Source organism: Parasteatoda tepidariorum, chromosome 1, assembly GCF_043381705.1.
Source record: "Parasteatoda tepidariorum isolate YZ-2023 chromosome 1, CAS_Ptep_4.0, whole genome shotgun sequence".
NCBI lineage: Eukaryota > Metazoa > Arthropoda > Arachnida > Araneae > Theridiidae > Parasteatoda > Parasteatoda tepidariorum.
Window position 1 is genome coordinate 107,083,029 of NC_092204.1, and position 26,432 is coordinate 107,109,460.

At 25.9% G+C, this 26,432-nt stretch overlaps 1 protein-coding gene across 3 annotated transcripts in view; it reads left to right on the plus strand.

Annotated features, from left to right (window-relative positions):
* LOC107455790 (ribosome-binding protein 1) overlaps positions 1-24,710 on the plus strand; it is a 44,552-nt gene extending 19,842 nt beyond the window's left edge. For all 3 annotated transcript variants that reach the window (XM_016073499.4, XM_043052080.2, XM_043052079.2), the window contains 11 exons: positions 1,848-1,882; positions 2,466-2,577; positions 6,266-6,646; positions 8,603-8,692; positions 10,671-10,853; positions 12,907-12,999; positions 17,456-17,536; positions 18,472-18,558; positions 19,058-19,120; positions 19,350-19,400; positions 20,918-24,710. In XM_016073499.4, coding sequence (XP_015928985.1) covers positions 1,848-1,882; positions 2,466-2,577; positions 6,266-6,646; positions 8,603-8,692; positions 10,671-10,853; positions 12,907-12,999; positions 17,456-17,536; positions 18,472-18,558; positions 19,058-19,120; positions 19,350-19,400; positions 20,918-20,938 — 1,197 coding nt within the window. In that variant the 3' untranslated portion in view covers positions 20,939-24,710. The remainder of the gene's footprint in view (positions 1-1,847; positions 1,883-2,465; positions 2,578-6,265; positions 6,647-8,602; positions 8,693-10,670; positions 10,854-12,906; positions 13,000-17,455; positions 17,537-18,471; positions 18,559-19,057; positions 19,121-19,349; positions 19,401-20,917) is intronic.
* The last annotated feature ends 1,722 nt before the right edge of the window (positions 24,711-26,432 follow it).

Genomic DNA, 26,432 nt, shown 5'->3' on the forward strand with positions numbered 1-26,432 from the left:
CCTCCATCTTTTTTATTTCTATTTCACTTAATACACATGACTCTTCCCAGCGCCATCTCTTGATCTTTTTTTAATTAATTTGGCGCGGGAACAAATACTATTGACATGCTGTTATTACCGACAACAATATTGTTAACATGCCCATATTTTGGGGGCAAAGTATGGGAAAAGGCAAGGACTATAATTAAATTAACAAACATTTATTAACATGAGTATAGAATACAGGACAGAATATAAATCAATTAACACAAAAAAAGAAGACGTCTGCCTCATCAGCCTTCAATCACATTCACTGTGCGGGAAGAGCAAGAATGCCCATCTAACCACTGTTTTGTTAAAGGGTTAGGAGGTGAGCAGTGACTTGCGTGGACATAAAGTGGGCAATAAACTTCCTACTTTATAATAACTAATTTGGAAAATTGAGCAATGAATTTTGGATCTAATATTTATTTTAATTAATTTGCTTGTAAAATTTATCACGAAAGTTTCAAACTTAAAGACTGTCCTCTAATTGTGAATGGTTAAAATGCTAATCATATACATAGTTCCTATATGTATATGATTAGCATTACATATATCAACATGTATATAGCAATGAATCCTTAGCAGTAGGATTCATTATTTCAAACTTTTTGAGAATTTAGTCAATAGAATAGAAACCCAATTAATAGTTTTACATTTCCAAATTTTTATGATAATGAATTCAGAGATCAATGCAATTATTGCTTTCAGCAAATGCGGTTATAAATTTTAACTGGAATCATAGTTTTGTAGTTTCACAGTTATTGATTCATCTATTTTATCTGATTTTAAAAGTGATATATTCTAATCAACTGTATGGTAATTATTATATCATTGAATTTTTAAATGGTAAATTGAGGAATGATCCAATAAATTACTTTTCTACAAAAATATTAAGAGGCATATTTACTGTGTTTTCATCATACTTTAAAATTATTCGATTAAAGAAGGCTTGAACTCAATTACAAATTTTAATTGAGTATTGGTATGAGGGAACATTAATTAATTCACACTGGTTATTTTAGTGTCTGGTTACACTGGTTATATTAGTGCTGTAAGTTTCCATTCATTGACCTAAAACTATTATGAGTTTTTCAATGCTCCATTACTAAAATTATACTGGAAACTGTTAAAATTTTTTGTTTTGGACAAATAATTCTGAACCCACTGACGGTTCTGCTTTTCTATGTTATTAGATAGGAAAATAGTGAATTGGAAAAATTTTTTTTTTCAATTTTGCCCATTTGCTCAACTGCCAGTTGATTAACCGAATAAAGCTAAGCACAGGTGGCAGCATATAATAAGATTTTTGGGTTACAACTTCTTATTTATTTTGAAGACTAAAATACATGCCATCCTATTTTGTTATTGTACTTGTACTGTTTACTGCATAATATAGGTTATTTATTATTAAATAGGTAAATCTTTTATTCTACCTGAAAACAAACTGACGATAGCAATCAAACCATGCAATACTTACACTTGGTTTTTTCTTTATATCATGATATTAATTTTCCCAAATTGATTTATTGCTCATAAGTTTCTAGAAATTATAAAATTACATTTAAATTTAAATACAATCCTAATAATACTTTCTAGAATAATAGGAATATTCACACATCATCATGTAAACATAGCATAAGTAGAGGTATGCACCTGAAGTTTTCAAAATGTTGTTCTGATTTTAACATATTTTATTGTTTATACTCAATTAACCTTTAATTTTGCTGTTTTCAAAATGTCACTTACAAAATGCATTGATCAACTTAACTTATCAATTGTGAAAACATAATATTTTATTAAAAATGCTTTTTCTTTTAAAATAGGCTAAAACTATAGAGTTTCAAGAACAAGAGGCTGTGTAAGTCGACATTTATTTATTATATTTTTAAAAATATATAGTATATATGTTTCATATATATGTACACAATGAATTCATCAAAATATATAGTTTTTAGTAGTATATTTTAATGATGAAAAAGAATTTCATTTATGTCATATTATTATACATAGTTACATTCCTTTTTCTTTAAAAACAATAGTTATGATAAACTGTTATGGACATTATTTTTCATTTATTATATTTCATTTTAGTATATAGTTTAAACTCAAAGGGTAATTAATAAATGTAATAATTGTAATTAAAAATATTACAATAAGCAAAACATTCATTAAAAATCATTAATTCATTTCTATTTAATTTCTTTTTATTTTAAACACATAATTTATTCAACAGTATAAAACATAATTAATCACAATTTAACTAATAATTAAATTGTGATTTTGTCATACTGCACTTGAATAAATTTTAAAGTGGGGAGAGCACAATAATGTAGAAATATTTTTATCCTTAATTAATAAATCATTCGTTGTTTAATTGAGCTTAACATTGTTTTTGTTTTTTTAATATTTTAAAATATTTGATGGTGAAATAAAAATTTTAGCTTCAAGAAAAATGAAAATGTAGTCCATTCTCTGATGGAAGAACTTGAACAGTGCAATAATGAAAGAGACAATCTTTTGAATGAGGTGGCATGTGAGAAAAAAAACAATGAAGTGAGTTGATATTCTGTAAAATATTTTGTTATTTGAAGACATTAGAAGATAGCTAATAATCTCAGATGTTGCAGCATGAAAAAATCACTCTTTTGAACTGGTACAGTGTTAATTTAGCATGTCTAATTAATTACTAATTAAGCATATCCTGTAATATAATCTAATGCAAAAATGCCATGGCCTCAAATTCCGCTATCTGCTGATCAGATTGAAAACGTTACAATGGAATATGTCCAACCATAATCTGTAAAGAATAATATCTAGGGCTCTAAAACGTCGGCATCTTCTTTGGAAGAGGAAGCACTTTTAGTCCGCTTAATAAAAGAGGTTGCAGTGTTGTATCAGTTAATAATTTTTATAGTCTCATATATTATTTCCTAATTCTCATATGTAGACTAAATCAAAATTGTATCTGTTGGTTTGTCTGTCTGAAAATCATGTGTTGAAAATAAATGCATAAGTTTTAAAATTATTTAGGTGAATATAAAAGGAAAGTTATAGAAAATTAATTATAACTAATTAGAAAACCCTCTGAGTGCTGGCAAACAACTATTTTAATTTATTTATTTTAATTATTTTTCCATGCATTTCCCTTTTTCTGCCACCAGTGGTATTTTAAAACTGCTGCATTTTAGCCTTTTATCAGGCTGCAGTCCGACTGATGGACTTGTAGTAACCGTTTTGCTTTTACCTACAAATTAATGAGAACATTTTAAAACTTTCCAAAATAACTGTATGCCTGAATTCCTATTGATTATTGTCCACAATACCTGAAAATGTATGTTGTATTTAGTAATAAAGCAGTTCTAACTTACTAGATTATGTTCACTAATTTTGAGCAAAAATTAATTTATGATTTGTGAAATTATATTGCATGATTTCGAAATTATATTGCATGGTTTCACTCATATACTAGAGAATTGAATCAGATTTAAGAAATATTTTTGCATATAAAATAGGGATCGAATGTCATTGACGTGTAATCACAGTAATCAATATGATAATTAAGAAATACTAAAATTAAAAAATGTATAATTTTATAAAAAACTTATTTAATGAACACATTATTTATTAAAACTTTTTGTAAAGAATTTATTCTAACAATTAAAATAGGGTATTATAATTTTTTTCTTAAATTTTGTAATGAAAATTAAATTTTTAAAACTTAAAATCCATTTAAATTTTTTTATATAATTCATTTTCTTAAAACATGGACGTGCCAACCTTATAATCAACAACGTATGCTGTTACAACATACATTGAGAAGAATTTTTGTAAAGTAGACAATTTATTCAGTTTTATTGTTTTTTAGTTTTCGAAAAAGTGAGTAGAGGCTGTTAGATTTTTCTTCAATTATAATCATACTTTTCACTTAATTAGGAAATTAGGTTAATAGCTTAATTAGGAAAACTATAAAAAAAAACATAATTAATCTATTTGAATAAAATTGACTAATTTAAAGTTGAAGTTATTGAATTTTTTCCAGTTATTAATTTAATTAATCAATTTCAGCTTGTAAATTTTTAATTGCATTTAACTGCATTATGATGTTTTGTTGAAACTTTTTGTCAATTAACTTTGAAATATATGTATATATGTCTATAAGAAAAGAGTGAAATGATAACACATAGCCAATCACTGAAGACTTGCGGTTAGTAACACACAAAACAGCCAATCAAATTTAAGAATGCATGCGTGTGAAAAGGTAATAATTTTTAATAATGCTGCCTGCTAAAATGTTACAACTAAACTTACCAGCTACAGCTTGTTGCAATTTTTATCTTGTTTTGAGTATTTCTAATGACAATGTGACAGTTATCTATTGTTGTCCGAGCCTTTTTATTGGCCGGAAAATCATGTGATAGGATCCAGTTTTTCCTACCTAATTCATTTCCATATGGTTTTAGTTGTCATCAGTATAAAATTAATAAAAGTTATAAAGGTATTGTTTTTCTATAAGTATTTGTGTATCTCTAATTTAAAGTTATTTTCCTTTACTGCTATTATTGCGCTTTGAATTCTAGAGTTTAAAACTAAGAGAATGAATTATTTTTATTATTATTATATTGTAATTATGCGCTACATTTTAAGATAAAGTTGTTTAGAAAGGTGGTCTAATATTAATATTATTTACAATAATTATTTTTGTGCAAGTAACATTAATATACTGTTATAAATTATAATTAAAGAGATCTGTTAAATGATTTAAAACTTAATGACCAGCTCCATGAACGATGAGATGCTAGCAAAAATTGTATTTAATATATCCGCCCCTTTGGTAAGCGAAAATATTAAATTACGGTTGTGAACTCATCAAAATTGTTTGAACAATATAAATGTTATAACAATATAAATGTTATTTTAAAAAATGATTACTTAGAAAAATTACTTCTGATCACCAAAAGATCTAAATGTTTATAATACTAATGGATAGTAATATTTAGATGTGGGAAGTGGAGGCACAAGCGTAAGCAATTAGCAATTAGAATTCCTTTCATCACATATATGTTACGTGAATAATTTTAACTCAAGTAGAAAGACTGTTTTCTGCCAAGAAACGACAATTGCGTAGCAATCATCGGGGCTGATGAGCAGCAGCGAACAAGGGGCTTAGCCCCCTAATATACATATACATTAGCATAAGTAGAGGTATGCACCNAAAATTATAAGGTGAATGCTGTTGCCTCAAATAGATTTAGTGGATAAGATGAAGCAATTGAGGTAGGTTGGATCAGGTATATAGGGCTTGTTTTTAACGTAAACTATATAATCCAGAGTCAAATCCTACTTATGGCAGTAGGATGCGTATAACGTTTTCATTCCAGGCTGACAATATTCACGACGTAAAAGGAACCCTAATATTGATGGATCATACGTTAGTAAATAGTTAGAGTCCGTTTCTATCAGTCTAACCATGCGATATTTGTACTCCAAATCCTGAGTACTATCACAATAAAATCTTAACTATGCAAACAGTTGCGATATTTGAAATAATCCTACCTTTCCATCAATGAATACAATACGATAATATATAGTTTATAGTATATATAGAATAATAAGAGAAAGAAATTTGTTCTGATTATGAATAAAAAAGGAAGAGATTTGTCTATTTCGTTCCAGCTATGAAAATATATTTTTTGGAGGAAAAAAAAAACTACTAATTTAAAACAAATAAAAATATAACTTTAAATATACCTCTTTTGACTCTCACTAACTTAGAGATTACTTATTTCTTTATAAAGTATAAATATACAACGCTTCAAAGTGAGATTCCCTAAGTACTTTGAGAAGTTAATTTGAAACTAATAATAACAACTTCCACAGCATATTTTTTAAATAATAATAAAAAACACTTATTTTTAAAAGCAAATACTACAACTAGAGCGAAGTAGACAAAAACACTTTCCCTCGTTTACACATTACTAAACAACTTATGTAAATACATAAATTCAATTTATATAATATATATATATATATATGGTTATAAATAAAGAATATGAATTATCAATAATTCCAGTTGTATGCAGCCTCTTAGTGGATAAATTTAATAAACTTTTAGTAATTTAAATTGTTTTTTTATTTATTTAATTTTAATTACTGAATTTTCTTTATTAACAGTTTGTGTTATTGTTCTATTAAAGTAAATAAAAAATTTGAATTAAAAGAAATATTGCTTAATCAATTTTAGGAACTGTCTGAAAAAAACAATGAATTGAATGAAGCCTTGCAAACATCCCAATCTAAAATGCAGGAAGTGATTGACTCTGCTGAACTCAAAGTCCAAGAAGCTCAAATTAAGTCAGACAAGCACTCAAAAGAGATGCAAAATCTTCTGAATGAACAGATCAAAGAAGTTGAGTTAGCATTGAGAGAGAGTTTTTCAAAAGAGCTTATAAATGCGCACCAGGAGACTGATAACATTAAGAAACAGGCTGATGAAAGAGTTCAGAAAGTGGAATCTCAAGCTAACCTCAGGCTTGAAGAATTTCAGGAAAGTTTATACGAAAGGCTTAATCAGTTGAACATTGAAACAGAATCAAAAGTCAAAGAAGTACAGAAAGAAAAAGAGGTATCAATCTATCTTTGTTCCTATAATGGAGTTAAGCGATGCATCATGATATATATAAATATGTATATTTTCAAAAGTATTCTCACATTGCGCAGTTCATCTGCTTACACACTATGGCACATCAAAAAATGCCAAGATTGTAATAAATACGTCAAAAGATGCCAAGATCAGTGTTTTCACTACAGCGCGAGAACGCGAGAATCTCGCATATTTTTTCTTTTCTCGCATTAAAAAATGATTACCGCGAGAAATTCGCACATTCTATAAATCAATTTCAAAATTCGCCAATCTCTCGCATTTTGAAAAAAGCTTCAAATTACGCCATTTAGAATAAAATCCGTTTCACTTTTCTTCCTGGATCTTTCATTATTTTCAACATCTGCCCCATTATCCAGCCACCCTATTTACCAGTATTGTTCAGAAACTTTTCGAACAACACCACGGAACCCCTTTCAGAACGCATTTCTCTGCAACCNCGTTTCATTTTTCTTCCTGGATCTTTCATTATTTTCAACATCTGTCCCATTATCTAGCCACCCTATTTACCAGTATTGTTCAGAAACTTTTCGAACACAACCACGGAACCCCTTTCAGAACGCATTTCTCTGCAACCACGTGTTTACCGTAGGTAAGGTTTCTTCATGTAAGACGTTCAAATTTTTTAAGCACTTATGTAAGATGGACAAATACCTTGTAAAGGCAAAATCTTCTATGATGATGCACCAAAAATATTCAATGCTTTAAAAAATAGAAGACGTTAAAAATGTATTATAATTAAAGAAATGATTTTTTTTTCAAGAGTTTTTGTGTTTTTTTTGTTTTTAGAAATCTCACTTAACTTTTTGAAATCTCACCCTGTTTTTGAGAAAGGGTGAGAAATTCTCACCCATTTTTTTCTATGATGAAAACACTGCAAGATTGTAGATAGTACCAAAAATAAAGTTTAAACCAGTAATTTTCACCTGTAATGTATTCACCTGTAACCTATTTAGACCTGTAATGTCAGAATAAATGGGTCCCAGTCCTACCAATTTGTTTTATTCTGGGCAAATTTAGAAAAAGAAAAAAAAAATCTTTTTTATTTTCACTTCAGTATTAACATCAGAAGGATAATACAATGCAGTGAATATCAAATTATTTTATTGTTTTTCCTCCACGCAAGTATTTGTAATTAAAAGCCTTGATTATTCGAATACAACTCTTTTCTTGTTTTGTCTATTAATAGACGAAATACCTATGAGTGCGTGTAATAATTAGATGGTTAAAAAGGCTAAGAATTTATCCTCTGCTCAATATTACAGATCATTTATATCTTTTTTTAAAAAAATTTTTGGAGACTTCTTCTTTCTTTTTTTCTAAATTCAAAATTTTTAAAAATTTGTTTAAAATACTAATTTATTTTATTTCTCATGAAATTTTGTAATTAATGAAGTTCTTGAAGGTTTTAAAGTAAACATAACATTGGTAAGTAAACATACATTTTGGAAAGTAGACATAAAATATTTACTCCTGAGGTGTTTCTTTTAAATGGAGATCTATACTATTTTTAAATGGGACCTGATTTTGGTAAAAAAAAGGACCTTGAAATTTGAAATATCATAATTATCATGTCTTGAAATAAACGAGTATATGGGATAATTATCAAATACGATAATATTGTGATCAGTATTGTCAATACTATTTATTAGCTATAACTACTAACAGCGATACTATTTCAGTGAGTGTTGGTTTTGACTTGGTCTAGTCTATTGCTATTTTTATAAATATTCACTATTTTTATAAAATAATGATTATTAAAAATGTTTTAAAAACGTTTGTTTTTTTAATTAGATAACAATATTGTCCAATTTTAAAAAAAAATGTTAAATTGAAAAGAAAATATTGCACATTACCATTTATTTTTTAGTTATAATAATCTGGATAAAAATATTACATTCCTTTTTTTTGTTGTTCTAGTTAATCACAACTGAACTGAAAGAGATGAATACCACCCTTAAAAATCTTTTGCAAAGTATTTTTCCCAAGTTAGTTGTTCCTGAAAACATTGTAAGTCATTATCTTAATTATTTTAAAAAACATGAATAAATTGTGTTTCCAGTGATAAATTTATGCTTGTTAAAGTACATTTTTTTTTGTTGTTATTATTTGAATAATGCAGTACAGAACCCGTTATCCGGAAATCAGAAAACCGGAAAACCAAAAAACCGGAACGAAATTCGACACATTTTCCCGCCATTTTAAAAATTTTTTTATTTTTTTCCTCATAAGATTTTAGGATTTTTCTTTCTTTTTTGAAAGATGTTGACCTTACCATCATTTTGGAAATAATCATTAGGGCATTACTCCATCGTTTTTTCTTCTTTTTAAGATTATTTCCAAAAAAAAATTTTTTTTAGTTGTGTTTAACAATAAAAAAACGGCTTTTTGTAGCGATTCAGAAAACCGGAAAAATCAGTTATCCGGAATAGCGATGGTCCCGATCGTTCCGGATAATCGGTTCCCTATTGTATTATGTGTCTATGTTGGTAATCAAAGAGAAAAGCTCTAAATTTTGATCTAATAAATGTACTAGTAAGTGAGTGAAAGAAGTATTAAACATTCTTTACAGAATTAGGTTGTCATATATTAACGAATTATATTTAACCCTCTTTCATTATACAGTTATAAAAGCAGGATACTACCTTAATATACAACAATAATAATTTTATAAATTGCAATACTTAATATATAAGCCTTAGTGGTTGGGACATTGTGATGAACTGGGGTTCAATCCCCAGTGGTGGCTTGAATCCTATCCAACTTGAGATCAATGGACACCAGCTTGTCTGGGAAGTAAAGGCAATTGGTGCACAATGCTTTGTCACAAAATAGTGGAGCCTTAACCTCCATGACTCCCGGCCCACAATGGGCTGCTGTGAGGAAGCTTTAACTTTCATACTCAATAAATTATGTTTTGTTTGTTATTATTTGAATAAATATACAAGTCTGGGTATTCTTTGTTTACCAGGTGATTTGCTTATCCAATACGAATATTTAGTATGAATCATTTCATTCATAAGATGAGGAAGCATATAAACTACCTTTACATGTATTCAAAAGAAGAACATAATAATCCTCGCTAATTGGCTGATTGCTCTTAATTCATTTAGAACATGGCATTATATTAAATTTATTTGTCATTTTTGGTTTATATTTTCCTTTTCTACCCACATGTTCTTTCATAACACAGTTATGAGAGCAGGATACTTTCCTAATATACAATAATAAATATTTTATAAATTGCAATACTTAATATATAAGTCATGATGGCTTAGTGGTTAAGGCTTTAAACTGCCAATGTGAAAAACTGGGGTTTAGTATGAATCAAATGATTCATACATAATCCTTGCTAATTGGCTGATTGTTCTTTCTTCATCTCAAACATGGCATTATATTAAATATTTATCATTTTTGCTTTTTATTTTCCTTTTCTACCCTCATGTTCTTAAAGATAAAATTACATTTTAACTTATAAATGAGGTAGATTAATTAAAATCCAATCCAATATTTAAGGAGGATTTCAGGTAAATATTTTTTCTAAGGAAGGGGATGCTGAAATAAATAAATAAAACAAAATTAAAATTTCTTTTAAAAAGGTTTTCATGAGCATATGAAAATGTTCAGTTAATTTCTATTGTATAGTAGCATATTTTAGTAAATTTATATTATAAAATTTAAATAAGTAAAAATTAACGTCTCTGTAGGAGAAATCATTTTTTGAATGTCTCTTCATTGTCAAGCGGTCAGTCAGTCAGCATTATTATATTTTCCCTCCAAATGCATGTAAAGATAATTTATACATGGTCAAGAAGTACTGAAATATTCATTTAAATGTATAGTTACCTGCCTGCTTCTAATTTTCTATTTATAATTCTTACATTAATGTTGTAATAGATTAAATAGCAAATGCATAAACTTTGTTATTTAGTAATAAATACTTGTAGTAACGATAAATTTAATAATTTGATTGCCTTCATGAAATTAGGATACCTCATTTTTGAAAAATTGTGAAGCTGAGTTGCAAGCTTATATCCAAGATCTAAAAGAGAAGAAGCCTCATGATTCTAAAGATCTTATAAACCTAGGGAAGCAATTAGAAGAAAAGTCGCTGGAAAAAGCAAATTTAGAGTCCCGAATAGCTGTGTATGAAAATGTCTTATTTGAAACGGTAAAGCTTGAATCAATCAGTGTTATTTCAGTTTTCATTTATGTCTAGTTTTGTATTTGATTTAGATAATAATGAGTTTCCGTCCAAACAATATTTGTATGTATGCAGTAAACTTAATATATTTGCTATGTGAAATAGCTTTTTTACTTTCCTAGTTTTTATTTTTCTAATAATAATAATGAAGTATTAGATTTAAATTTTTATAACTTATTATCAACTTAAAATTCTAAAAAATTTTCTTCAAATTAAATGACTCAAAACTATACATTTTGCAATCAGTTCTTTGAAATTTATTTAAACATTGGAAATCTCAGGATTTTCTTTTTATGTTTATTTAGTAAATAATTTTCACTTAGAGTGGTATATAATTCATAATTTATTGTCAATCTTACTTATATAGAGAAATATCTGCTGTAAAGTGCAGTACAGGTTATAAAGTTTAATTTAAAAAATGTTCTACCTACTATTTTTCTGTCATCTTAATTCAGCAGTGTTGTTGTTGTTTTGCTAAGAAACTGTAGTTTTTTCATTTTCAGTCAATATGATTTAAACCATTTAATATATAAAATGAAATATTGGTTAAATGAAAAAAAAAACTGTACCTTATTTTAATTATTACAAAAGTTAAGCCAACTATTTTAAACAATTTTTCCCACAATTTTCTATTTTATTTAAAATATTATATCATATCCATCAAATCTAATGATAATTAGTAAATATTTTCTATTTTTTGCATTTATAAAGGCCAAATATATTAGCTCAATATATAGCTATTTTATATGTATTTAATCGAAATATAAAGTTGCTAAGAATAAATTTAAGTATTTGTCTTTAAATTAAAATGCAAAAAAGGAAGTTGTTTTATTGGTCTTTGGGTTTTACCCCCTGAGTATTTGTCCTGGGTTTTTCTGAGCTTTCTGTAGCAGGTTATCCAGCATTGAAAAAAAAAAAAAAAAAAAAAAAAAAAAAAAATTACCCTTATTTTCTTTAATGAGAAAGTGGTGCATAGCAAGGGAATTTCAGTATAATTTTACCCAAGGACTCAATCCTTGGAAAGTCAGTTTATTGTTTACTTTGTTATTTAAATAAATAATATTGCCAAATTATGAAGGCCAAACTATGAAGTTATTTGTAGTATTCAGTTTATCCAGTCACTCATCTTTTCTTTTTTAAATATTCTAAAATTTTCACTTTTTTGCTAAGAACTTTTTTTTAAATTTATTAAAAAATAAGATATAATGTGTTACAGCTATTGTTAGATATAGGAAACATAATAAAATAATTTCTTTTATTCTAATGTGCTTAATGTTAATGTATTTTTTATCTAAACAATTTAATGTCTTGGATTGAAAATATTGCGGTCGTTTTGAAATTTATTACTATTAGTGCAATGCAGATTTTAAAAATTCCTGAAATTTCCTCAGTCTTAAACATTTCAAATACTGTGCAATAGGGCATAAAAGTTATTGAATTTCATAAAATCTACCTTATTTTTTTCTCTTCATGTTGGCAGTTATACATTGTCTGTTTCTGGTGTTTTTTGTTGTTGTTGTTTCTATAGATTATATTAGTTTTCAGATACTGCATATTTTAATAGGCCATGCATCTAAACATATAGTGCATATAACATGTATATTAGCATATACATTCATTTACAACATTTAAGTACCTAATACAATACATTTAGTGGTGGCACAATATATAAAAATTATTATAGAACACAAATACTTCATAAGTAGCTAAATAGGAATTCCAAAATTAATCCATGGACCAAATTTTGTAACTTCGCTCTATTAATTTTATTCAGAAATTTAATGAAAGTTTACAAATTTTATGAGTAGAAATTAATTAAAAGTCTTGTATACTTGATATATAAAAGATTTGTTTCGTTTTTTATATATTTAAATTTTATGTGAATCAAAGATATCTTTACATTCATTACCATTAATTTCTCTTATATTTGTACTCAATGTGCATTTTTTATGTATTAATTTTTTGTACTCATTATTTTAAATTCAAATTTTTTAAATTGTCACATTTTCTTTCTTTAAAGGAAAGTGTTCTGAAATCTCTTCAAGACCACATTGAATCAGAAGAAAAGAAATGGAAAACTGATCTCAGTTTTAAAGATCAAATATTAGAAACTGTAAGTAAGAGTTTATTTTGACTGCAGTGTTTTCCTTGAATTTAGAATTTTTAGTATAACGTGTGTTTGAACTCTTGCTTTGATTTCTTTTTTCTTTGCTAAATTATTTTTGGATCTCCACTTTTGATAATTTAACCTTTTGGTTACGGCAACAAAGATGAAAAAAATTCTCCTCTTACCACGGCGCTTTCTTACCGAAATTCATCCCCCCACTTACTCAGTGGGGCGTAACTACTTGAACCAGTTATAAATAGGAAATATTTTGTTGCAATTTGTACCTCACATTTCTTGGAGGGAGAAGAAGCAGGGTTGTAGAACAGTAGTTATTTTTGGCATAGTTATACATATTTTGGCTTACTTTTTTTTCTAATGTAGACATCATTTAACATAATTTTTAAAAAAAATTTTCTGAATATATTAACAATTTCTCTAAAAGACAAGCAAGTTTTTTTTATATAAATTATTTAAAATTTTCATTATTTAAAAACAGGGTGTATATTAGTGATCTTGATTCTTGAAGAAATGATCTACAAAAGAAACATTTATAGATATTTTTTTCCTAAGTATATTAACTATTTCTCTAAAAAAGAAGCAAATATTTTACAAATTATTTAAAATTTTTATTTTTTTAAAACGTGTATATTGATGTTCTTGATTCTTGAAGGATTATAAATAGACCGCTACAAAAGAAACACATTACTTCGATAAATAGTACCTTGTTTGAAGTTTTATTCTTGTCTTAAAGTTGTAAACAAATTTATCCTATTAGATATTGTTAAAAAAAGAAGCTTTCAAAACTTTTTGAAATGAGATGTGAATAAAACAGTTAAAGGCATAATTTTTTTTTATATTTTGAAAGTTTATTTAATTTATCGGTTTAAAAAGTGATACCAAATGCAAATTTTGTTATTCAGATTTTCTTTAACTATTTTACTTGTTTATCTCCTTTAAGATTGCATAAAGTACACTCTTATAAAATTTAAAACAAATATCATAAGAGATAAAAAATTATGTTTAAATCATTAATATTTTTATTACATAAAATTAATTTTGGAGTATTGTTTCTTGGACAAAATTGAATAAGTTTAATATTAATTATTTAATCCCTTTTAATAAACGGGTTGTTTCTGCAATAATATTTCGTATGTAGAACTTATCATTTATTCATTTAACTACATTATTTATTTTTCATTCTTACACTTAATAATTAAAATATTCAGTTTTTTTCCTTTTTTTAATAAAAAATACTGGTGACTTATAGATAAGTATAGTGTAGCTAATACTTATGAGATTACGTGCATGTGACAGTTTCCATGTACATAATTCTAATAAATTTTGTCTTTATTTTTTCTCTAATAGAAAATGAACTTGTTATTTTTCGTAACAAAAATTCGTGCGCCTATTTGTCTACAAATTTTATGTCACATTAAAAAATAATAAAATAAATTTAAAAAATAAAAGAAATTCAAAACAAAATTCTCGAGCATTTGATATGTTTAAAATTTAAATAACGGTAGGTATTGTATGCTAGATGTTTCATTGTATCCAATATTACATTGCTAAGATTTGATAATGTTTATTCTAAGATTGGATAATTTCTTTAAATATAATTAAAAGTTTTACTTATTTTTATTTCTGTTGAAAGCTGCAAAGTTCAGTTCAAAAGAAAGTATCTGTTGATCTGAAATCTTTTGCAACTAATGCATTAAAAATAAAAAGTTTCAAGTCATCTATCAGACACATCCATACAAGCTTGATTGACATACTGAATGCAAAACATGCATTTACTTTGGTAATTGTGTGGTCCTTTCCTCAGGTATCGGGAATTAGCTATTGTTAAAGATTTTAAAAATGACAGACCCCGAAATATATTATCAATATTTCTGAAGATAAACAAAGAGGCAGAAAATGTCATTTTGCCTGTGAAAGAGGCAATACTGAAAGGTTGAAATGGTTTCGATGTCATGTCTTTTTCTAAATAAGGGAAACGATTTATTTTGTGAGAAGTAAATTACATTATGGCAAGCTGTGAAGGCATAGATAGAAATATTTCCTGGAAACTTAGAACGAAAAACAGGTTTCTCAGAGAATAGAGCGGGGGCAGTATGTAGTTCAATAGTTTATCATGTGGGTGGCATTTTGAGAAATGGAGATTATTTCATTGAGAATAAACTTGTTCAAGGTCACATATTAAAAACAATCCTATAGATGTTCACATAATAACTTTTCTGCCTTCCAAACACATGACAACTACCGAGAATAGGCACAGTTTGAATGATTTTATCTTTAGACTGCAATCCTTTTTATTGAGCCGCTTTTTTTTTTTTATCTACAACAGCAACTCTATTCACTTTACAACCATTATCATTTAAGGTGGTCTTGTGAAGTAAAAATCTATATAGAACTCAATTTTCCAGACCTCCAAAGTCTCGTCTGGTGCGTTATCGTTTCTATTTTGAAACATGAAGGATTCTGCGTAATTTTAAAGTGCATCATACCTGACAAAATTTGAGAATTGTTAATTTTTAAAAGGAGAATTCAAGCATTTTAAGTATTCATCGATCTTTAGTTATTTATAACTATATCTGTTCCCCTTCAATACACCATTAAGAACTTATACTTGTTCTTTCACTCTTTTTTATTAGGAATTCCTTTAATTTTCTGAAGTTCTTCTAATAAAATAAACTCATAATCATATTTATGTTTGAGTTTATATATAGTTACTTAAAATGAATTTGAATAGCTTTTTCCTGAGTCATTTCTTTGCCTAAAGATGGATAAGTGGTAGAAAAAGAAATTAATCAAGTCTCCTCCTGGCAGTATATAAAAAAAGGGATAATAATAATAATAGGATTTTAAATTCTTCCACTAATTATTTCTTGAACAAGTTCAAAAACAATCTGCATTTGAAAAAGAAGGTTAGATTCAGTTTTGGCCGCCCGATTCTTAATTTTCTTTAATAATAATTTCTTAAAAATTTTTTTTTCCCCTTTAGATCAGAAAAAGCGCAATTTAGTTTATTAAGAGAAATTTGTGTTTTTTTACTTTTTTTTTGCCATGAGAAGCTAAATACATTTTTTTTTTAAAAATTATTTGGATCTTAAAAGAAACTCATTTTAACTATACAAAAACTTACTTAGTTATTATTTTTTAAATTTTATTTTTAAATTTTTTAGCTCTAAAATAAAATATTTTTGTATGAAATTTTGTATAATATATTTAGTATGGAAAATTTTTTTTTTCTTCACTAAAATATAATTGAAAATTTCATAAAGCTCTAAACACAAATGGGGAATAATAATATAAAGAAAGGACTATGAATCTAAAATAAAACAAAATAAATAAAAACAATAAAAAATAAAATATTAAATAGTTTTATGAAATAGATCTCAAATGAAAATAAGTAATGAAATAATAGCACAGCTATCATAAAGACAATGAAAAGTTTATAAGCACTCAAAATTTGCCAAATAATAGAAAAAAACCTAAATATCTTTCAGCCAAGTCAAGGAAGACTCTGATATACTCATAGCTCCTTTTCCAACAAAAGGGTCTTTTGAAAGAGGAGTGTGATGAAATGACAGGTTAATGGGTGGTCAAAAAAGTTCAGGGGAAAGAAACAACCGGCACAACTGTTGAGCCAACGCCGTTGTAAGGGCAAGTTTTTTTGAGCGGAACATATGCTGTGCCCGCCGTTGGCAAAGGGTTAACAACTATGAATAGTTTGACAAGTTAGTCATAATTTTAGTCTGCTCTCAATTAATTTATAAATTGCAAAATGAAATTAATTTTATCTCTGTTACCATAGTTTGATGATGTTTTTATTCATTGCTATAAATAAAACCCATTTGTTGTACCAGAAAGTAATCTGGTTTGTACACAATCGCAATTTTAGGCAGACTATAATATCCGTATAAATATTGAGTTTTACTTATGTGTGATGTTCATTTAATAATATATGTCTTGACATACATTTTTAGAATTTTTGTGAAAAGTGAATTAATTGTCATATTTGGATAATATATGAATATTCATCTGTAGAACTCCATAATTCAAATATAGCTTATTAATACTGTTTAATTTAAAACAATTGAATCAAATTTAAAAACTATAGCCTATCATGGACAATAATTTATTCCCAAACTTCTTAATTAATATTAATGAATAACTAACAAGTTAATGACTCTGTTATTTTATTTCATCTAACAAATAAAGTACCTTTGATAGATAAAATTGATCTTTACTTTGAGTGTCTATAAGGATGATTCATCAGATTTTGATTTTTTCTCTTTCCCTTTTCATATATTGTTTTCTTTCTTTTATTTACCTTTTTTTCTCAACTATTAGTAAAGAATGAACCGACTTCCACAATATATGTTCATTCTTTTTAACTCTGAAATTTGTATTTAATCTTTTTTTTAAACTTTAATTATGTTTCATTTAATATTTATTACAGATTAAAAACGAAAATGATTGTCTTAAATTAGAAAATAACAAATTGCGACTAAGCTTAGAGCAGCTTCAAGACTTAAAAGAGGTTTGTATTTTTTATTTTTTCAAGAAATTTTAATGTCTTTCAAACTAACTTACTTTTTATTTATTGAATAGTGTAACAAAATCAAAGCATATGCTTGCACTTTCTTGACGTAAAAGAATACTCTTGAGTCAGACTCTTTAGTTAAGAAGAAAAATTGCATTATTTACTGATTGCTTGATGATAGGTGCTGTTGTTTTAAAAAAAATTCAAAAACAATAAATCTTGAAAACTGTGTAATTCAAGTCAATTGGCCACTATTTCTGGTAGTGTTAAGTATTTCATTTTATTTTAATATATTTACTTATTGTATTTGTCTCATTTAAATAGTAATATTTGATATTACTTTTAAATATTTTTAAACATATCCATTATTGTTATTACTTGGATAGCAGAAAAGAGAATATTTCTTATTGGTTGTGACTGACCTGCATTCAGCAATGAATTGACTCTTTTTTTAGCTTCTTTGATGGTAAATTCAAGGGGCCCACTTACCTTAGAGAAGCTGACGACTTGTCCCTTTTGAATTGTGATTTTTTTATGGAGATGAATAAAAAATAAATCAAAATTTTTGAGGGGGAAAAGCTAACTAAAATGACTTAAAAGATAGAGCCCTGAAAAATGGTTCTAAGTGCTTGGTATGATAACCTTATTGAAATATTATGAAAAAATAATGTTCTATTGTACCATATATCATTAATTAATACAATATAGTTTTCAGATATATTAAATATAATAATGAAATAATAATAAAACTGATAAAATCTCAACCAATATCAAATAGTCGAAAAACTATTATACATAAAGTTCATTCTCATGTTTGTTTAAATTTATGTATTGCTAAATATCTAATACAGCTATTTTATCATAAGCATGTGGTTTTCCAAAATATATTTATCAAGATATATTATTTTGTAAGTAAATATTTTGTTTTATAGTCATTGTGTGAAATAGAAGACCTTAAACTTAAACTGCATAAAGAAGAAGCTGATAAAAAAATTCTGCAAGAAAAAATCCAAATGATTGTAAGTAATTTTTGTTTTGAAGTGACTTATGTGCCTCCAATAATTTCAAATTCATAGTTATTCTTTGTGCATATGTACAGTTTTTGCAGTGTAGAGTTTTTATTACAACTTGTTTGATTCTGTTGTTGTTGCACTGAAAATTTTTAATAATTCTTAAAAATGTTGACAGATCCATAAATTTTGAAACAAGAGAAAAAAAAATTAAGAATCTAAAATTATATGAGATTCAAATATTTTTGTTATGTTTAACTGAGTATTTTGTTAATGTTAGCAGCTGAATGTAGATAAATGAGTTTAACAAATACAATACTTTTTAAAAACTAACTTTGAATTAAACTTTAGAAAAAGAATATATGTCAAAAGATAATTCCATTAAGCATATGATGCCTTTTTAAAACTATCTATAAAAAGAGTCACGAAGCATATATGAGTTTAAGCAGATTTATTTAAACTTATTTTTTATAAACTTGTTTCATACCAAAATAATTTTTTTTAATAGGATGTGGTTGCAAAGCCTTCTACCTGTCCAATAGGTGAAAACAACCTACTAGAGTCTTCAGAAGTAAGTTTTATTTAATTTTTATTTTAAAAGTTATTTATATATATTTTTTGTGATGTGTTGATCAAGTTGTAAAGCTTATATTCATTATTGTTGTAAGATAATAACACTTATTAAGAGTTATATTAAAAGAAATTTATTATTATCTTCTACTATTGAAAGTTAATTCCTTTATTTTGTACATCAACTAATTTATGTATGGTATTGTATACTTTTAAAATTTTCCTTACAGTCAAATATTCTACCAAGCAAATCAGAAAAACGAAAGAAGTCTCGAAAAAGAGTAAGATAAATTTATATTAAATTTCAAAACAATATAAGGGAATGAATTTTATATCATTACATTAATATTTTATAAATAGTATTTCTCAATTCTTTGAATCTAGCTTTAGATTTTGTTAAAATTTTTCTTTCATAAAAATGTATCTTTGTTATTTATTAGACTGAAAACTATTTTTATAACAATAAAAATAGTTTTATTTTGTTTTGATTTAATTTGTTACATTTATAATGACAATTAAATTGGTTTTGTCATTTTAAATTTATTTTCCCTTTTTGAGTGCTTTAGCAGTACTTTTTCTACTTCCTTAAATATTAATAGGCGATCCCTAATGTGCATCCTTTTTTTTGCCTAATTTTTAAACATATTTATTGATGGTGGTCATTACGGATCAGGGTCTGTCCCCAAAATAATAATATTCTAGTTTAAAAAAAAATAGATTTCTGGAATATTTGGAAAATATACTTAATAGTTTTCTAAATAAACACCTGGAGCATCCATACATGGGTTTCAGTGGTAATACTTCTGTTTAAAATCATCAAATGTATTATCCTTTAAGACTCACATCACAGTGGTTTGAATCTCAGAAATCGGTCTCAAAGTGTTGACCTTTCAAAATTCCTTGGCAACAAATAAGAACTGTGCTAGAGATCAAGAAAATCCTTCACTAATAATGTATTATTGTGATTGTCCTGATGAAGCTGCCATCAGTCAACAATATCTGGGCTTGTTTCTTATCTCTTCAGTAATTATGATGTCCCACTTTCCCTTTTGTCAGAGTTCTAAGCAACCTTTGCATGTGTTCTTTTAAAAATTATTTTTATTATTGACAGCTGAATGAAAAGTTCCTCAGTTTCTAAGCATTCTTAAATCATTTTTAAATGCTTTGTGCCATCTTAAAACTTAAGAATGAGACGAAGTATCATCTTTGAAAGCATCTGTCAGCGTTTGGAAATACATTTAAATCAAGAGCCTTGAACCAGATTACATATATATGCAGTTCCAAATGTTTGAAATTTTAAATATCAGCTTATTTCTTTTATTTTAATGTTATATTTAAAATTATTATTATTTTTTGCTTTTTGCAGTTAAAGCAAAGTAGTTATTTTTGTTTTGGAGTAATAAATATGAAATAGAGAACCAAGTTTATGAGTTAACATTTATTAATTTTTTGTATGTTTTATTAAATGTGGACAGCAATTAAATGCACTGAGCTCTCGTTTTGAAAAACTGGGGTTTGATTCCCAGTGATGGCTTGAAGCCCACCCAGCTTCTGATTAATGGGTACCAGCTTATATTGGAAATAAAGGCAGCTTATGCACATTGCCACAATTATGCTGTCCATAAATTGTGGAGCTTTACCCTACATGACCTCCCTGTTTCTATTGCAGCAATACTTTTCTCTGTATGATATATTTTGCGTAACAAAAATATGCTTCTTTTGGTTTTCTTGTTAAACTTTATTTTTCTGTTCTTTTATATTACTCATTATTTTCAACTGCTCATCTTTTTTTTTTCAGGGAGGTTCTGGAAAGAAATAAATCTAGCAAGATAGCTCAAATAAGTCCTACACAGAGAGAGTTTCTCTTGCAATGAGGAACTACTGTATATATTTGTGTAGCGTAACTCTTCAGCATACACACAAGCTGCTTAAATTCTGTATCAAATATGCATTCAGATGCACTTTAAAAATATAGATTGGAAACAATCCTGTCTAGCATTCTTTATTCATTATATTTTCTCAATCTATGAAATACAAGTAACTTCGTGGAATTGTTTTTTGCGGATTGATTTTATTAAAATGTAGTGAAAGCTTACATATACAGAATAACTGCTATGTACATTAATTTCTTTGTTTGTAAATTTAAAAGGATCACTATTTCTGCATTATTAATGCCAAGCCTAAAGCGTTGTGACTATGTATAATGCATTTAAACAAAATATTTTATGGTGAGCATTTACAAATAACTGCATATTATATTTTTTTCTGAATACATAAGATAATATTATTTCCATTACTTATTCTTCTTAACATTATGGTTGAAACCTAAATATAAATATTTTCAGTTATCATATTTTACCTTTTTTTCTTTCAAGTTCATAGTCTAGCAAAAAAATTTTTGTTATATATTCTGTTACAATATATTATGTTAGGCACAGTTTTATGAATTGATTTTGACAATTTTAATGTTCAGATTTATTATTCTACAAAACATGTTGTAGATGTATATACTAGTTGTTACCTATTTTTATATAGTTATATATTATAAAATCTACTTAATATTTATTCACTCTTTTTTGCATGAATGTAAACATTTCTTATTTTAGTAACTAAGTAACATATGTTCTTGTTTTTTTTTTTTTTTTTCAATTACTGAACTTCCACGNTCAATTACCGTGATTTTTATAAATCCTTTTTTTTTTTTTTTTAAGTTTAAATATAGTAATATGTTCTAACAACGAAAACTGGCAAGTTAGAATTCATTAATTAGTAACAGCTGAGTTAAATATACATTCAGAATAGTCAAAATATGCACTTAAGAAATAGGAATTATTTTGATGCTTTATGATGTACAATTTTAATGAAATATTTAAATTTAATTCCTTATTTTTAATTTTTCTTAAACTAAGTATAAATTCATAAAATGCTAAACATCTAATATTTTGCTTACTGAGAACTTTTTATTGAGATTTTTTTAATAATTCGTCATAAAATGTTTTCGAAAAATATCTTCATGTTTATAATTTTTTTTCCTCATTCATGTATCATGTATTGTTAACTTCAGTAACAGCATTTAATATGTTTTCTTTGTTAATTAATTTTCAATGATAAATTTTAGGCTTGGAAAAGTTTCCTTTTTATTTGTATGTATATTCCCATTACAAAATAGGTAATACATATTGTAGAAATAATCAATGCTTTGTAACGGTATTTCCTAAATTTGTCAAAACATTTATTGTTAATCTAGTTTGTTTTAATGTAAATGCTTAGAAAATTAAAACCATAAAAAAGTCATTGTTACGTTTTCAGTTTCATAAATGATAAATTGTGTTCCTATTTTTAATACACTACTAGTTTTTTCTAGTCACAAAGTTTGTTTTACATTAAAAACTTTTCGTCTTTATTTTTCACTGGAAAATATTAGCTTTAAGTTTTATTGTTTATAGAAATTGGTGCTAATTGCCTAGTTTAGACAAATCCTCTTCGACTGAATTGAATATACTTATGTTTATTCATCATTTTTACCTTATCCAAAAAGTTCTTAGTTAGCTGGTACTTTTTTCATAAACTTATAAATTGCATATTTATGATATGCATATATGGCATACTTATTGGTTTAAATAAAACGTTACGTTTTCAATATACAATGAGCTTATTGTAAAATGACAACAGTTTGACAAAAAGAGTTATAATAATTTTAAATAAAAACAAATAGCTCTTTCACATTTAAATATGCTCATTAAAAGTAATTATATTAAAGTTTTGAATTTATCACATAAAAATACTAAAGTGTCAAATTATAAAAGTATATAATAATTAGAATTTTTTTTCTTTCATTTTAACTATAGAAACAAAATTTCTCCCATTTTCTTCTAATATAATTTGTTCTGATTTTTAACTTATTTTTTTTTAAGAAACTTCTCAAAGCATATATTTTGTAAGTTTGTTTATCTTGGACATTTTTATTAATTCTTTTTTTTAAAAATATTTTGAACCATTTGTGTATATTAAGCAATTATTTACATATTAAAAATATATATTTTTCATTTTATGGAAACCAAAAAAGTTTTTCACTATAAAAATTTTAAAGATACAAATTGATACAATACAAGGTTCTTATTCCCCCCTTATTTTTAATAGTTTGTTCTTTCTTAATAACATTTTATTTTCATTTAATAGCTTTTAATGTTCTAAGTAAAGACGTATTGACAGAATAACAAAATTAAAATTGTTTTTTGCTACCTTTAAATACATTTTCTTTTATCTCAACACATGCAATTTGTGAAAACTAATACACTCAGTGTATGTTATTGAGGTCATGAATTTTTAGAACATAAAATTTTTTTTAATACACTAATTGTATCAAAATAAATTCACGATTTTTTCCTCAGAAACATGCTAAAAATATATAGCAGATGTCATAAGTTTGATGATCTAAGTATTTGAAAATTAAAACTACATAACTTCTATAAAAACTTCATTCCATTAGTATTAACAAAAATTTTTTTTTATCCTATGGTCTCAATGCATGGGAGAAGATCTGGTTTCAATTTATTTATTTGAAAGACATATCTAAATTTAAATCTAAATAAGGTAGATCTAAACAAGTTAACTCTTATATTGTAATACTGTTAAAGAGAAATGTATTTATTTTTTCTATTTTAATCTCAAGTTTACAGTTTTACAGTCTTACAGTTTTTTTTTTTTTATCAAAGTTGAGTTGTTTATTTGATTATAACTTATTTATATTGTATTCATTTGTTTTATTTATGTTTCTCTGTGATATTTTTTATGCATTTAATTTGTATACATAATTTTTAACTTTATGTGTGTAACTGGGATATTGTATTTATAAATAACTAAATGAATAAACAGAAGTCTAAATATATATATATTTTTAAATGTCATTTTTTTAAATTTTAGATATGAACTGAAAATTTCAAATATTGCATTTTCATTTCCTTAAACATGTTTTCATTTATTAATAAAACTATGCGACTTAATTACTTAAATTGTTATTAATTTTGTATTATTTGCATTTAGTTTTATTAACTTAATAATAAAAATATTAACTATTTTGATAGTTAAAAAAATTATTTTTACCCTTTATATTTTTGCAAGATGTATACTTCCCATTAACTTTATTAATTTTTTTATTAAGTGTTTATTAGAAGCTATTTTTCCACTTTTGATATTTACAGCCATCTGCTGATAACTTCATAACTCGCACACACACAGAAAATTAAAAACTTTTTATTTATTCAGAAATACAAATTTGTTTAAATATTAAAATAATATAAACAAATTTTGCTTCATGAAAAATTTTATTGCCTAAAAATTACATGCATTAATTACAAAGTAGTTTATAAATTCTTATTATGAAAACTTAAATAATTCATATTTTTTTTTTTGTTTCTGAACATTGCATTCAGTAATTTTTTTGCTTTTCTATGTATTGTAGCATGAAATGAAATTCACAAATATGTTGTAAGTTGAATAAATGTAGCTATGACAACATTTCTGTAATTTACTTAATTTATAGAAATGTTTGTGTTACCATTGAAGATTCAATAAAATGTACACAATTTTTACCCGATTGTATTTTAGAAATTTTGCTATATTATTATAAATTGGCATTTTTCAAAATTCTTTTTTTTTTTTAGAAAAATTAATCATATACTATTTATGATTTTTTTTATTTCAAAGTATGTGTGGCAATCAGTAGAGTAGAATAACATATTTTTATTATTGAAAGACGAGTTTTTTTTCAGTTGAAAATTTCACGTGTTTAAAACCTTTAAAAAAATCTATAAAAAATGCTCCGTGTCATCCGCACTTAACTGTAGAAAACCTTGGCTTTCTAAAGTTACTTGTACTATTATATTTTCTTAAATTGATAATTAATGGGGTTAGTCACAAAGAGTTCTATATGTTCTTTTGAAAATTGCAACTATCAGTATTAACAGGCTGTATGATACACTAAAAGATCTCTTCTGAAAAAAAAAAGAAATATTATTATTTGATTGGTATGATGTCTCTTGATTTATCAACATAAAAATTAGCAGTCTTAATATATAATGTGTGTAAGATTTACAAAAAATTATTTCATTAAAGAAAATTGTTAAAAGTAATATATCTTTTTGCCATGCATATTTGTGAAAGTATTATAAAGTATTTCTATAAAGGAAAAAATAAGATTCTTAGATTGACTATTACAACAAAATCCAAATCCAGTGGTTTGAAAAGTTAATTCATATGAATAGAATTTTTTTTTTAAACTTTTAAAAGTTGCACTAAAAGCACACATTAAACTTATTTACAAAATTTAAACTTTAACATGATATTTTAAAACATATTTTTTAAAAACGTACTCAATATTACCTAAATATATTCCTATAAGCATTATATGCATGATCTTAGTTTTTTTTTAAATAAAAAGTAGTTGTAGCATAGAATTTATTATTTTTAATATTAAGTTATGAATTAGCCCAATTATGGGGTGGAAAACAGTAACAGTAAACATTACAGTATTTAAGACATTACTTAACTAACATGACCTCACTGGTCAGAGCTTTGTTCTTTGTTGAATGTTTTCTATTCAGACACACTACAAGGCGCTTCTAGTTTAAGTTAAAAGATTTCTAATTTTGTTGAGTTGGACTAGAATAACTATGAACGAATTCCAGCTGCAATACATCTAGTTGAGGATACAAACACGGTTCTTTTTTATTCTTGTGTAACGTTAAAGTCCTATCTGTTATTTATAATACAGAACAAAGTCTATTTTATAAATATAATTGTAATTATCTCGTTGCATAATTAAATAGCTGCTAAGCTTTGCATAATTAATAAACTTAATTTTCATAAAAATAAAATTATTAAAGTGACACAGGTCCGTTCTGTCTGCCAATAGTAAAGTCCTTGTCTGAAATAGATTTATACTTGTTTGCTTAAAATTTGATTAATGGAATTAAAAGCTAAGGAAACTTCAAGTTTGAGTATGAATTAAATAAATTAAATCTCAATTTAAAGTTCCAATTCAGCAATCACTATTCTGTCCTTTATTATTTTGAAAAATTGGAAATAGATTATGTCATTAATTTCATTCTACAAATATAGTGATTCAGATATAGGTTTCACATGTACAAAAAATTATTTTCGAAGTGCTTTTTTAAAATTTCATTTAGTTTCTTTTGTTCTTTTTTCAATAAGAACAAGTAACATTTTTGAACAATTTTTTTATTGAATCTTAAATTTCTCAGTTGGTTTTTGGTTTAAATTAACCATACTGATTTGTAATTTACAGTCAGCTT